Raw genomic sequence first — 15,059 nt, 5'->3', positions numbered from 1 at the left:
TAAATATTAAATAATGAATAGTTTTTAAATAGATAGATTATTTATAACATAATGGTGATGAACGCTGGTTCGAGGGGCCCCCTTTGATTTTTTTGCCTAGGGCCCCAACATACTTTAGAATCGCCTCTGCACGCACGCACGCACGCACGCACGCACACACACACGTGCAGGATTGTTTATGGCACTCTTCTTTATGTCTCCAATTTGCCTTCAAGGCTGCAGCTCCTTCCCCCACTCAACATTTATCCTGGGTCTAGGCATTAACCAAATCACTCCCAAGTAACCCCCCCCCCCCCCCCACAACACCAACAAACACACACACCAAACTGTGGTGTAACAGAATTTATGCGTCAAAGGTTGCGTGGGCTCAGCTTATTATGTTAGCATTGCTGTGGCGAGAGTCAGCTCCTGTCGGCTCTTCAACAAGGAGCAGACAACTGGGAACGGGGGAATACACTGGTGAGGAAAGAGAAGGAACTGGGTTTTATTATCATTAATTAACAAACAATAGTTATTAATGATACAATGAATTGTCTATGATGTCCCAGGGGGACACATTTTTCATTTTACACTTACAAATGATTGGTGGTCCAAATAGAGCAGCTCAGTTTATTAGCACCTTGTCCAATAAAGTGATTTATTGTGAGGTGGAAAGGTATAGCAGGAAAAAATGCTTTTGTTTAGCTTTATTGTCATATGTTCTTTCTTTTACAGGAAATATTTTGCTTATCATTACATACAATTTGATAAATTGTCAATCTCCTCTCCTCTCCTCTCCTCTCCCCTTCCCTCCTCTCCTCTCCCCTCCTCGTCTCTCCTCTCCCTCGGGCCTATTAAAGCCTAATTGGAGCCAAGCTACTTACCACTGATGGGATCAATGGGAGAACCACCAGTAGACACACACCATTTTCATTACTTACCGCCGTTCAATACACGGGCAGCCACTGCAGCAGTCAGTGCGTGCAGCAGTGATATGAACAGCTGGAGAGACTGTCGCAAGACAGGAGCCCTTCCACAACATGGCAACGCATAGTGCATCTGATTTAGAATTCCATAATGTGGATGTGAGATGGTAATTGTCTAAAGTGAAGGGAAAATGTTTGCATAAGTAAGGATGACATTTTACCTATACAGTGCGTTGTGATTAGAAATCGTTGATAATATATGGTGAGTCCGGATGCATGAACGTGGTGGCACAGTTAAAGTGCAATTGAAAAATAAAGACCAGAGAAGAGAATTGACGACATTGCAGGCAGGTGTGAGCTCCAGAGTTTTATCATTTGTGAAACGTATATGCAGCTCCTGTTTTTTTGTGAGGTGGTCTTCCCTTGCAGTTTCAGTGATAGCAAATCAATATGTGAGGTGAAACAGTTGATCGTGCATCAAATTAAATGGGACCATGAAATACGCCACTGTAGTCCTCTGCCAACTCTCACTGCAGCTGAAACAAAGAGGTGCACTATGAGATTAGAACAGATTAGAGAGAATAATTGATTTGTCCTCACGAATGAAAACACCCAGGGTTTGTCGAAACAAAGAAACTACTTGATTGCTTTATCGCTATGATGACAAAACGAAGCAATTAATGACAAGAAAGTAGTGTTTTTATTTGAGATGCAATCTCCATCACAGCTTTACTTTCACTTCCAAATACTTTGATATAAGTAAAGAGAGTAAAAAGTAAAAGTAAAGAGAGTAAAAAGTAAAAAGTAATAATAAATGTGCCTAAATGTTTCCTTAGTCAAGGTTTCAAAGTGCAGAGATTGTACAGAGACAGGAAACCAAAACCATGTACTCATTGACCGTATCTGGCAGAACACGCCATAGCAGAAAAATTGATTTCTCATTCATTGTAACCGCTGTAAATTTGTGACAGATTGTGACAGAACAGATTTTTTTTGCCTCCAACTCTCAAAGACTAAAGAGGCACGGATGATAAATGACACTGTAACGTTAGTATGTCAGGGGTTGATCCAGTTACAGCCATGTGATATTTTCCATGGCCTATTATCCAAACCTGATACTGTACCTGTCCAGAGGTATTGTCCAGAGTACATCCAGACCACGAGCCACAGGCAAAATGTTATTACATCCTCAGAAGAATACCTTATATGAATTATCAACCATGATAAGGATGAGTCTTTAGTCTGCTTGCCTCAGTTACAGTTTACTTCACTATTCAGAAAATAAGAAAATGTTGAGGAATGTCAAGGAAAAAAATAGTGTTTGTGTGTTTTGTTGTTGCTAACTGTCCAATATGAATCCCACAGACTTAAAGCTGACTGCTAATGACACAGATCTGTGCTCCTCCGAGGAACTTAGAGAAACCAAAATATACCCTGCGAATCGGGTATAAATATTTGTAGGATATCTTTCATCAAAGCTTGTCTGTGGCACAGTCTTTCCCAGCCTGGGTATCATTAAAATAAAAGTTGGACATTTCCGACAACAAAACAGATTTTGTAGGAAATCAGGGATGTGAAATGGCAAGTGTGGATAATTGTCTTGAATATCTGGAAAACTCACTTCAACCTAATCACAGTTATACTTATATACTAGATGAGACTGATACCACTCTCACGTCTGTCCAGTAAATATAAGGCTGCAGCTGGTTAGCTTAGCTTACAATTACTGGAAATGGATAAACAGCCAGCCTGGCTCCGTCTGAAGGTGACAAAATCCACCTACCAGACTTTGTTTCTTCTGGACAAATTCATATCATTATCGGCGACACTACTAGATTTTTTTTGTTTTAAGATGCATCACTGTTATGCCTGGCGTCCACATTACTCTGGAGTTCTTGCGCCTAAATTTTGGAAATGTTGTTTTCCCCGTTTTAGTTTAAAACTCTTGGCTGCATTGTAGTATGGACCGGCAAAAATTGAGGCATTTGGAAACGATGAGGCAGCCACCCACGTTCGCTTCCTGATTGGTTCCTATCTTACAATTTGAGTACCAGCGGTAAAGGCAAAAGTGAACACTCATTGCCCAAGAAAAGAAATCCCTCATCACACCATTGTTGTTTCTTATTCGTAGTATTCTCTGTAACTAAGCAACCAACTTTAGAGTAGACAATCTTCTTCCTGTTTACACCAGCACACGCAAGCCCAAGTGTGCATAATTGGTCACGTGATATATGTTTTGAGGTGTGTTAGTATGGATGGGGATTGTTACGGATGCTGAGCTAAAATGCTTGTGTGGATGGAGATCGTTTTAGTTCTAAATGCTGTTCTAGAATGAAAACACGGTAGTGTGGATGTAGCTTTAGACATAGGCAAAAAACATAGGCCTGCCTGTTTCAGTTTATTAACTAAACTAACCGTTGAGGTAACAAAAGAGTTAAATGTGTTTTTACAGAGTAAAGCATGTCTCTGTTTGATATGGTGCTATGATATTGTTACCATAGCTCTCCGGTGATTTATGTTCCTGTGTACAGAATTGCCAGCATTAATAAAGTGTGCCCTGGGGAATGGAAAGCTATGTGTGAGTGTGTGTGTGTGTGTGTGTGTGTGTGTGAGTATGTGTGTTTCACCTAAAAAAACAGTTATTCAAGCAACGAGGCAAACGTTGATTGTCTAATTATTTAATATAGTGAAAACGTAATGTAGTGTAATGTAATGTAAATCAGACTACCTGCTTTTATATAAAATCCATATAAAATCAAAAAAACGTCAGAATGTGAGATGGACTAATACATTTACAGAATAACAACATCATTTACTGGGTGCAAGCATCGTAACAGGATGTGGAATGGGAGGTTACATATGTCACATGGTTCTATGAGTGAAAAACACTAAATCTCCAGCTTGACGCTTGTTTGACCCGACTGGACAAGATCAAGAAAAGGTTATTGGCGACAAACTATATCAAAAGGTGTGGGTCACCATCACAGTAGCAACACAACTGAATATGACATTTTTTAAAAAGTATGATGATAATAACCCGCAAGAGACTGGAAGACTAGCTCTTAGTCGCCGGGAAAATTTTTACAAATTTGAGTTTCCCACGACATTAGCTCTTAAATGCAAAGGACAGAAGCAAGGACATAGATGGTGGGTGGAGACTCAGTGTCCAGCACATCTCTCATGTGAGCTCCGGGTGCCACAGTAAATGTCTGGCCTTCCCAATCACTTCTCCCCACCCCTCCATCCCGAGAAGTGGAGCACTTAGTCTAATGTGAATGACGATGACTGTTTCCCCGGCTGGCCCCTATCCACTGCCCTTATTGAGAAAGCAATAAATGGGCCAAGATTTATTACTATAAATTACATCATCCTTCTCTTTCTCTCTCTCTTTTCTTTAGCCAGCCCCTGTTCTTCTTTTAATTAATGTCTTATTATTTCTCCCCCTTTTCTTTGCTCACTTTTCTTTTCCCGTGTCCCATTTTTACATCTCCCTTTTCTCTCTCCCTCTCTCTCTCTCTCTCTCTCTCGGAAAATAGATTTACCTCAGTCCGCATTTGAGGCATCAGTGCTCCATCTAGAATCAGCCGGTTTGGTCCAAGAGCAAGTGCTTTCTTCAGTCAGGCTTCTTTCAGCTCCATACGTCAGATTCCCTCCAGATTCAAACCAGTCCGATAGTGTTTTTGTGTACGTGGTCGGCAGCGTAATGTAACATCCGGAAACCACTGGAAGACACAAAAGCAGCCAACACTGGGCATAAATCAAAGTTGTTATTGAAAGTTCAAAGCTATTAAAATGCAGGATAAAATGCAATCAATAAATAAGATATAAGCAGTGTCCGAGAGCATACTTGTTGTCTTTTCATTAGTGCTTCCGAATGCCTTCCTGATTTTTTTTTTTGTCATTTTAGAGAGAATAAATCATGAGCTGTGCTGCAGGGCTGAATGTGTGTGTGTGTGTGTGTGTGTGTGTGTGTGTGTGTGTGAAGTACATGCTACTGACGATGATGTCCTGGAAAACACAGAGGAGGCGTCAGCGAGGACAGAGTTTGAGTCGTGAGGGCCCGCGGCTCGGCTCTAGGGTTGAGAGAAACACATACGTGGATTGGTACGGAGAGGAAATAATTCAAACGCATGGTGCTTGACTTGACAAGCTGGGAGTTCAATCTGAGGAGATAAACACGTGACGAACACAGCTCATCAGATGTTAAAAAAAGAATTACATAGGGGCCAGGGATACATTAAACACTCTGCAGGAATAAAAGTCCAAACTCAAACCTGATAATGTGCATGGAAACACTACATTTTGATGGTTAAAGTGTTATTGTCCTTGTTGATCAAGTTAAAGGCAAACATACAGTATAATATCCAATTATTTTTCAATGAGTGTTGAATGAGTGAGATTATTTCCTTAAATATGTTGCTTTATACCCTAGATGAGACCATACCTGTCTCATACCTGTCTCATACCTGTCTCATACCTGTCTCATACCTGTCTCCCGGAGGTGAATCATAAAACACTTTGGCAGGTTTCATGGGCACTAATAACTATTATATCTGCCAACATGCCTCAGTACGTTTCAACAGACAGAATGACGGCTTCGGGTTACAGTTGGTTTTGGTCTGGAGATATGGAGGGTGATTCCCCTCGAGATGAAGCACTGACAGGGAGAGACGTAACATCTACACACACGTACATGTCTGTGTGAGACCCCACATATCAGTTTTGGAGACGGAAACTCCATTTAATTTGACACGACTGGAGTGCACACAAGGGATTGTGACAGTGGATCTAAATGGAAACAAATTGACTCAGTGAACCGTGTCATTAGACAACAGTGAAAAATTATAAATGATAAGGCTCTATTTAGAAGCACTGAGAAAGGAGAGCGAAGCAGCGGAAAGTGACAGGATGTTCTCACACAGTTCTCTCAGATAAGAATAAGCTACCAAGAACTTTTTGGACTTGAATTGATTGATCACCAACAATTACTCGGAAAAACAAATAAAGTCACTTACCTCTTCGCCAAGCTTTACAGGGTTTTCGTCATGTGGTATGGTTTTCCTCCAACAAATTAACAGAGTTTTGTCTGAAATTACAAAACTGGCTCTATGTAGGGAAAAGGTTTGTCAAGGATAGGATCAATATTGTTCTTTAGACTTGCCCGGTCCCAATTCATTTCCTCTTGTTCACCCTGGTTCCCTCACGTCTGATGTTGCCAATATGGCCCTGTCTTTTCCCCAGCTCATAAAATCATGAAATCACAAAAAATTATTGATTTCCGTAATGAAATGAAGCTTCATACAAAATTCTTCTGCACTCAAACTGATCTGGCTCCACGTTTGAGCTTTGAATTAACCAGCTAGTTAACAGGCGTGTATCTGAACACAACATAAACACACACACACAAAACTATATATTTCCAACTTATGTTAATTGTACTTCGGAGGTTGACTTGTTGTCAAGGTGTTATTTCCATAAGCACGTGTGTGTTTGTGTTTGTGTGTGTGTGTGTGTGTGTGTGTGTGTGTGTGTGTGTGTGTGTGTGTGTGTGTATGTGTGTGTGTGTGTGTGTGTGTGTGTGTGTGTGTGTGTTTGTGTTTGTGTTCGAGAGTGTGTGATTGACAACCCTGACAGCTCTGACAGTTATAAGATTCAGAGGTGGGCATTTTGATTGATGCAGCCGAGCAGAAAGGCAAGTCAGTCAACGCATCAACGCACGCACGCACGCACTCACACACACACACACACGCGCACACGCACACAAACAGGCACACACATCTTTCCGTATCTTTTTCATTACACATTAAATAACTGAGAATAAAATAATAATTGTAATCTGTAATCTGTGGACTAAAAAAGAACACCAAACTTGACTGTGCTAATTAATATAATTTATTCAACTGACGTCACGTATGTTTACAACTATACTTTTATAGTAACTGCATGAATAAATAAATAGCTGTAATTTCTACGCCAACAAACATAATTTTCATTGCTGCATTTAAAAGGAGACTAATTTGTTCCTATGGTGTTTTCTTGGTATATACATTTATCACACAAAAATACAGCATCATTGCAATTTACGACACAGATCACAAATGTGTCAGTGTGACAGCTGACGTTGATTCTTTTCTCTTTGTGTTCAGGTTTGTGGATGAGCCGAAGCTACGACCCACTCATTATGAGCCTCATCTGATGGGGAGGAACATTTACATTCACATTTCAAGTCCAACGCCATTGCCTGACACCTTGCATAGCGTCAGAGCAGCAGTCACTACGTTCAATTTGACACCGACGTCATCTTGGTGGCATATCATAAAGTTCCACAACTGTAATCCTTAAATTAGAGAGGGGACGGCATCAGTTTGGGACATTTCACCGTACCTACGCGGGTGTGGAATGCGTATGAGGATCAAGTCCCCTAGCTGTGGTAAGGAATGACTACTAGTTTTTTCTTACTGTCACCAAATTCTTTGAAAGGACCAAACATTTTAATTAACATGATCCTTCTATCAAGTATTTTCTCCGTAGGCAAAGCTTCGCAGGCCCATATCTTATTCCTGTGTGCCTGAGAGGGCCAGTGTCCAAAAAACACAGAATATGTGTTAATCCACATGTTCAAATAGTCCCCAAACGAATGCACCATTTGAGTAACATTTTCTGAAATCTGCACTGCCGAGCTGTGTTTGCTCTGTCTTGAAAAAAAATGACACAGATGATGAATGGGTTTGTGGCTGAAAACCACAGATGGCCTGTGGGAAATCAGAGATTACTGGGAGATAGACCAACACATTGTTGCTTTTTGGTGACAGTCGGTATTAAGTGTTGACAATGAATAAAATACAGTATATCATATATATATCATATTACTCCACCGACCTTTTAGATTAAGGCGTGTCCATAGATTCAAAGAGACACCAACAAACGACAAGACAAACACTCCTGACAAAACTCACTGCACAAAGTGACAACTCCTTCATTTGACAGCAGTGCGTATAGTAGTTTAAAACAGCCAGACCTTTGACAATATATTGTTAGTGTGTGTGATAAAATGGTGCTTAAATTCAACAGATTATCACTACTGATAACACACTGTAAAAAAAACCCTTTTAAACCAAAGTCTCGGAGCAGTTTCCGACATGAATCAAATGTCCTGAAGGCTAATTGAGTGGGGGACTGGACAGATAATGACTGGTGCTACTGACAATGTTCTCCCAGGAAAAAATCACTTCCTGCCTCCTCTAACCTGCTGTGACTGCCCAGTCAGTAAAGATTTAGGATGAGCAAACACACATTTATAGGCACATGCACACAGGCGTGTTCCAAAAAGGGGCCTGCGGGATCATTTTACAATTATTGTCCTTTGAGATAATTTCGAGATATTTATATAATGTGTGTACACTGCCAATGAACGATTTCTGAATTTTCATACTGTCCAGGCAGCAATTTTGTTCCATTCATTTATGTGTGAAAATGAACTTACAAAATGAACACTGTATGTGCTTTTATTGTTGCGATTGATAGTAATGCAGTTGCAGTTATACATCAAAGACGTCTGAATGTTTGAAGACTGAAGATAATTCTTGATAACGTGTAGAAATGAATGGAAGCCAATGGCTGTCTGGAAGGTGCACAGGAAAAACATGAAATAATCTATAAAACGATGCTATGATTTAATTGGTAATAAAAGCTGAGACTCCAATGGAATTGCATTTATACCGTGATTATTCTGCTAAATGTTTTGCATTCAGTGCAAATTTTATTGTGCCAAAGGTGTGGAGGTCAAGGTAGTTTGACTTTGACACCAGATAGTTTGTGTCTAAGTATATCAAACATTATAACTTATATCTAATCATTTCCTTTACTTAAACATGGGATGAAATTAAATAAATATCAGCTTGTGTTTATCCATCTTTCTCTTCATTCTTTTGGTTTCCCAGTTCACAACCTTTGTCACCATTGTACACAACTACTGTACGCACACACTCACTGACTATGTTTCACAGTTAGCAACTAGCTGGTAAACAGAGTGGAGCATTTATCAGCTAAAGCGGAATGAATGTAATCTGGGATTCTGCACAAATTCAACTCAGTATCAAAACCTTCTGCTCGGCGAGTCCAGGGTTTGGGCATATCATGGAGGTACGAGGTTCTTAGTTCGACACTTACTGTTTCTGGAATAAACGAGTATGACAGGAGGATTACTGTAACTTGGCAAGCTGAACACATACACACACGCGCACACACACACACACACACACACACACACACACACACACACACACACACACACACACACACACACACACACACACACACACACACACACACACACACACACCATTAAATCCGCCAAAAAAAGCGACTGGTCTTCAAGTTAAAAACAATGACTGTAACCTAACCCTAAACAAGTGAAGCATACTGTATCTAACTTTAAAACATAGATCCTAAAAATATTATTGCTCTATTAATAAATGTACTATACTTAGTCTGAAAAAACAGTTTCTGGCGTTTTCAGCAGGAGCACACACACGCACCCACGCACGAATATTAACACACAAACTGTGGACAAAGACATAACTCCTTGGTTAGATATTGCACTATTCTCATGACCCACTGCAAACCCTTGCAGACTTCCATATATAAGTTTGCTGTATGTTCCTTGTCAGAGTTCCTCTGATTACTGTAGCAGCCTTTAAAATAAAATGATTGCAGTGGTTTTGGATTCATTGTCATGTTAAATAACACAGTGATGAGTATGGTATGCCTAACACAGCTGATTGACACTCAACTCCTTGTTTTCAGCCAAGGAATCTCAAAAAAGAAGGAGGCACCATGTCATCAGCATGAAACAGACTTGTGGAGTCACTTGGAGATTTCTGTTGATTTAGCTTCCAGTGCGGCAGTAGCGAGATTCCTGAAGAATGTTGACGCCTCTTTGACTATTCCTTCTTCTTCACATTCCCTGGTTCTAGTGTCCTTTGTGCCGTTGTTGTCTAGTTTTCATTGTGAAAAGCCTCTGGACTGGATGTCCCATCATCACTGAGGACCTCAGTGTTGATGAAAGTTCCGGCGAGCGACGTGCCCAGGGCCTGCTTGACGGGCGCCATCTCTGACAGAATGATGTTATCATGGTTGCTCACCAGTATAGCCTTGTCCATGATCTCCTTGCTGTGCTTGGACACCACGGCATCCAGGAAGTCATACTTGTGTGACAGCATACCACTTTCAAACAGGTACTTGGTCAAGTAAGAAAAGGCCACATTTGCCAAGAAGGACGCCACCATGGACACAGTCTTGAATGGAAACCTCTGCTGGACAAAGTACTCGACGTCGCCAGTGAGGTGGTGTTTCTTCTCCTGGGTGACCCAGCCAGGGTAGAAGATGAAGGGAGGGAGTTTGAGGTAGGGCTCCCCTCCACCAATGCGCAGCAGAAGACCAAAGACATAGGCAGCCACCGAACCATAGGTATTGGTGCCCTTGACAAATAGCACACTGAGAAGCTGGGGGAATATGATGACATAGACCAGGTCGGAGCTGAGGTACCACAAGCCGTACACCGATCCCGTCAACAATGCCATGGCAGTGGCGAGAGCTCCGAACACAAAGATGGTGAGGCGCATCACCCAAACAATTTCACGATCTGAGGCCTGGAGGAGAGAAGAGAGGCACAACAGAGTGGAGACAGATGAACAAAATGTGGAAGACGAGGTTTACAACCGGGAGGTATGACAAGAAAAGAAGAGTAAGCGTTGACAGCTGAGCGAGCATCTCTCGGAGACAGTTTCAGGTATTGCTTTATGATAATTGCTAACACCAGTATGCTGGAATTCCCACAATGACAATGTTAACCAACTGATGTTTAGCGGATGGAATGTTTATGACAAACTGATCAAAATTGCCATGCCTAGATCAACACTGCTAGAGCAAAAAGGCTTATTAATACATTATCTAATAGATTATCCCTTAGATTCATATGAAATCCGGAACAATTTCGAAAGGTCTAAATTTTTCAGACCTTTAGAGTCTGAGCCTATTCTAACATTGTCTGAAAATTCTGGGGTCTGGTTTTGTTGGTTCAGTATGTGCGGTAATTAGAGATTGTAGATTCAATTTGTGCTGTTGTGATTTTTGCTCTCGACATCTGCCACATTTGAAAACCGCTGAGATGAAGTTGATGTTCAAACTACACATCTGTGTGTTGGGTATTTTTTGTTGGCACTCTTACCGACTGCCGAAAGGCGAGCTGATAGATGTTCCTGGCAAACATGGAGCTGGCAGAGAGAATAGAAGAGTCCGCCGATGACATGACGGCAGCCGACACCGCCCCCAGACCAAAGAAGGAGACGTAGGGTGGGCAGAGGTGCTGAAGCACTATGGGAAGGATCATGTCTGATTCTTCCTTGTCCTTCGGAGCGATGGAACCGTAAGTAGTTTGGTTCCAGTCTGTGGAAAATGTTGAGAAAGATGAAAATTGAGACATCAACGGATATTTAACACCTCTTTGCATCCAAGTATCTGGATCATCCATGTGTCAAAAGCAGTACCAGTATTTACCTGAATACTTTATAACTAATACTGAACAAAAAAACAACTCAGTGACTTGTGTGTGGCAATACCACAACATAATTAATGTTGAACAGGCTGTACTTAGCGATCCTATTTTGAGATGAAAAATTTAATTTGTTCCTGGCCGACCTGTGGAATTTTAAGTGGACTGATTGGTGCACTACAATTTGTTCTACTAATCCCTTTGCTTTCCAGATAAAGGCTAGATTATGAGACCTTGTTATAATGCACTCTGTGGATACACGTTTTCCAGAATATCAATGTAAGGCCGTGTTGTTCGCCAGAACACGGGGGAAAGGTTGTGATGATAAGCGGAAAGTCAGAAATAATGAAAATGTGACATCCATGCACTAACTGGTTAATACGCTGTTTTGCAAATGGTCCAACGGGCACCTTAAAAGTACAACACATGCATCAGTGTTGAAGAAGACATTAGTTTAATTGCATTTTAATTGTAAATCTGATGGATACTCATTGCATTAATAATGATTGATTCCTGCAGCAAGCCATTGATTTGAATGAAACATTGTGATGGCTGATTAAACACAGAAAAGTGCAAGGATGTACTGTATGGACATTTTTTTTCATATATCTTCCTTTGCCTTTAAACCCATCCTTCTATCTTTCTGCCCCCTTTTTGTTTCAACCGTCTCTCCATTCTCGACATTTACTAAATATCAATCTGTGTCTTTCCCTCCCTCCCCTGTGCCCCCCGTTCACATGCAACGGATGATTAGTGTCAGTTATACATGAAACAGTCTCAGACGGACCAGATTAATTAGCTCCTAATAATATTCACTAAATCAGCATGGTCTGATGGCTCTCTCCTCTGCCCGTCGTGACTGTATCCGTCTGCTGTTGTTTACCCTCCAGACACTGTTTGCATCTGCATTTACACATCTGAGAAAAGAAAAAAAAGAAAAGCTGCTGGGCTGTAAACAACCCAGGAAGGCTTTCCTCTGATCACACTTTTCTATTTGAATAAAGGATCAGATTCCTGGATGTGTCGATTGTCTTGTGATGTTTCATTAACTGCGTGATCAATATGCGTGTCGGTTAGTCGGTTCATGCACACATACTGTAGCTTTAAGTCTCCCCAGTGTGTGTGTGTGTGTGTGTGCACGTATTTACCAGTGGAGGCCCCTATAGCTCCTATGAGGACCGAGGGGATGGCCATGACCAAGCAGCCGAAGGCGGCGATGAAGGAAAGGACCTGAGCGTAGGTAGCTGAAGAGGCAGAAAGAACCCGTTGAAAATAGACCTGCCAGGGAATCCCCCCCAACATCTAGAAACAGAAACACCATCGTAAATACAGACACCAAACCAATCCAAAACAGTCATCTAGACCCCCACCAACACACAGTACACACACGGTACGCCTTACAACAAATGTGACAAATCTCCTCCGAAACAATACTTTGAGGTTTAATAGATAGTAATGATGATGACATGTATTTGCCTTTAGAGGAAGCCTGTATCTAAACGAACAAAACAAAACAAAAATCCATGACACCCTGTGTCTACGTAACACCTGCAATACTTTATTTAAGAACCCTGCTGGCTTGACAGTTTAAGTGGATTCAAAATGTGTGTATGCAGTTAACGGTGAAACTTCTTACCAGCAAACAGAAGTTGTCGGCCCAGAGCCATTTGTCCTCAGGCTCAATCTTCCCCAACCAGGGTGACTGGTAGATCGCTTCCTTGGCTGAAACACTGATGTCTGTCACAGCAGGATTGGACAGGGCAAAGGGCACGCTGATCCACTGGTGGGGAGGAGGGCACCAGAATGCAAATATCATTACGGTTTCGGCAAATATAAACATTTTTAAACATGCTCTCTATCAGTTTTGTCGGCTCTGACATTGGATAGTCCTACTTCAGATGTAGCACGATTAGAACATTTGATCAGTTGATGATCAGTTGTGTTGACAGAGATCTTAGTTTAAGCATGAAAAGCATCAAGTATTGGCCAATGTCAGCTTCACTGAAATAAAGGTCACTTTACATGTAACTCTCTGGCCTTCTGTCTACATTGATAAAATTTAATTATAATAGAATCCCTCCTTTGAAGTCATTCCTTGTCCCTGGCCAGGTACAGATGTTGATCTCACAGTGAAACTCACCAGGCCCAAAAAGATACAGAAGAGCTGGACCACATCTGTGTATGCGACAGAGTAGAGTCCTCCAACAAGTGTGTAGAAGATAGCTATCAGAGCTGAGATCACCACAGACATATTTATGTTTATGTCCACGATCACGCTCAGAGTGGCACCTGCGGGGGCGACACATTCAGCACAGCAGATACACTCGTTGAATCCACAGTGAACTCGCGGTGGCGCAGGTAATGAGTTGAGACATTCATCCAAAGATCTACCTACCCAGGGCAGATAAAATGGCCGCAGACCAAAAGATTTCTCCCATCAGCGCAGGGATGAAGAGCAGGCCCCCCATCCTCTTTCCATAAAGCTGCTGGAATGGATCCAGCATGGTGACGTATCCACGCGAGCGCATGGGTTTGGCAAAGAAAAGGCCTCCTGAATGATGTCAGACATATAGAGGTTAAGCACAATTAAATATTTTTAGGTTTTTTGTTTTTTTTTTACAAAATCTATATGATAAGCATTTTTTTCATTTCTGATTTGAGCACTGTAGCATTCCTGTAGGACTTTACAGTCAGATCACTTTATCAGATATTTTCTTAAAGGACTATATCACTTTTTTACTTCACTGATATGCAATTTTTAAAACATGCACAACTACCAGTATGGCTCTTTAGAAGTAGCTCAGTAGCTTATGTTCAGCTTTTCACACGCTGCCTTAGAGATACTTAAGGACACGGTTTCTTACCCACTACCAGGCTGAGAGCATAACCAAACGGTGCCTGTGCCCAGGCCAGGCCGTAGTCTGGCAAGTAGACATACTCCGCTGTCCCGTTAATGTAGCCCCCACCCACCCAAGTGGCTGTAAACCAGAAAAAAAACCACAAGTTGGCACAAAAAAAAATGTACATTTATGAGAGACTTGTATTTGAATTGCTCTTAAAATGCAAGGGATGTAATGTTGGGTTGTGGTAGTACGTGATGGACTGTTTATGGTCCCTGTGTTGTCCGTGCGTAAAAGACAGACTTGGTGAAATGTATTGTCTCATATGAAATCCAAATGTGACAGAGTGCGCACACAAGCCACCAACAAACAAAACCAACAACCCACCGGTCATTGTGAATCCACCCACGAACAGTCCGATGTCCCTTCCCCCGACCATGATACTCTCGCTCCGCTCCCCGCCCTCGCCGACCCCGGAGCTCTTGTTCTTCCACGCGGCCCAGATCCCCACGAACAGGATCAGGACGTAGAAGATCACGATGGCCACGAGACCCTCGGCGTGGATGGCCATCGTCCCTCCGTCCGCTTCCCCCCGCGCCGAGATCAAGTGCTGTTACGCGCGGAGGACTGGGATGTCATGGAGAGAGCTCTGGAGGAAATAAGCGAAGAGAGATATTTCCATGGATTTTTATGATGTTTGATCCAAGATCACATTTCTGTTTGCCTCACTCGTGACCTGTATCAAGTCTATTAACAGGCACG

The 15,059-nt window shown here is 41.8% G+C and overlaps 1 protein-coding gene across 1 annotated transcript in view; it reads right to left on the bottom strand.

Annotated features, from left to right (window-relative positions):
- Positions 1-6,779: 6,779 nt before the first annotated feature.
- LOC118283137 (high-affinity choline transporter 1-like) overlaps positions 6,780-15,059 on the bottom strand; it is a 9,619-nt gene continuing 1,339 nt past the window's right edge. Inside the window, exons 2-9 of the mRNA XM_035604855.2 lie at positions 14,685-14,946; positions 14,322-14,435; positions 13,853-14,008; positions 13,598-13,746; positions 13,094-13,237; positions 12,606-12,759; positions 11,134-11,351; positions 6,780-10,555 (exon numbers count right to left, since the gene is read on the bottom strand). Coding sequence (XP_035460748.1) covers positions 9,902-10,555; positions 11,134-11,351; positions 12,606-12,759; positions 13,094-13,237; positions 13,598-13,746; positions 13,853-14,008; positions 14,322-14,435; positions 14,685-14,868 — 1,773 coding nt within the window. The 5' untranslated portion in view covers positions 14,869-14,946 and the 3' untranslated portion in view covers positions 6,780-9,901. The remainder of the gene's footprint in view (positions 10,556-11,133; positions 11,352-12,605; positions 12,760-13,093; positions 13,238-13,597; positions 13,747-13,852; positions 14,009-14,321; positions 14,436-14,684; positions 14,947-15,059) is intronic.

This window comes from Scophthalmus maximus, chromosome 14, assembly GCF_022379125.1.
Source record: "Scophthalmus maximus strain ysfricsl-2021 chromosome 14, ASM2237912v1, whole genome shotgun sequence".
NCBI classification, from domain to species: Eukaryota; Metazoa; Chordata; class Actinopteri; order Pleuronectiformes; family Scophthalmidae; genus Scophthalmus; species Scophthalmus maximus.
Note: the sequence above shows the minus strand (reverse complement) of the source record. Positions and strands in the feature narration are given on the sequence as shown.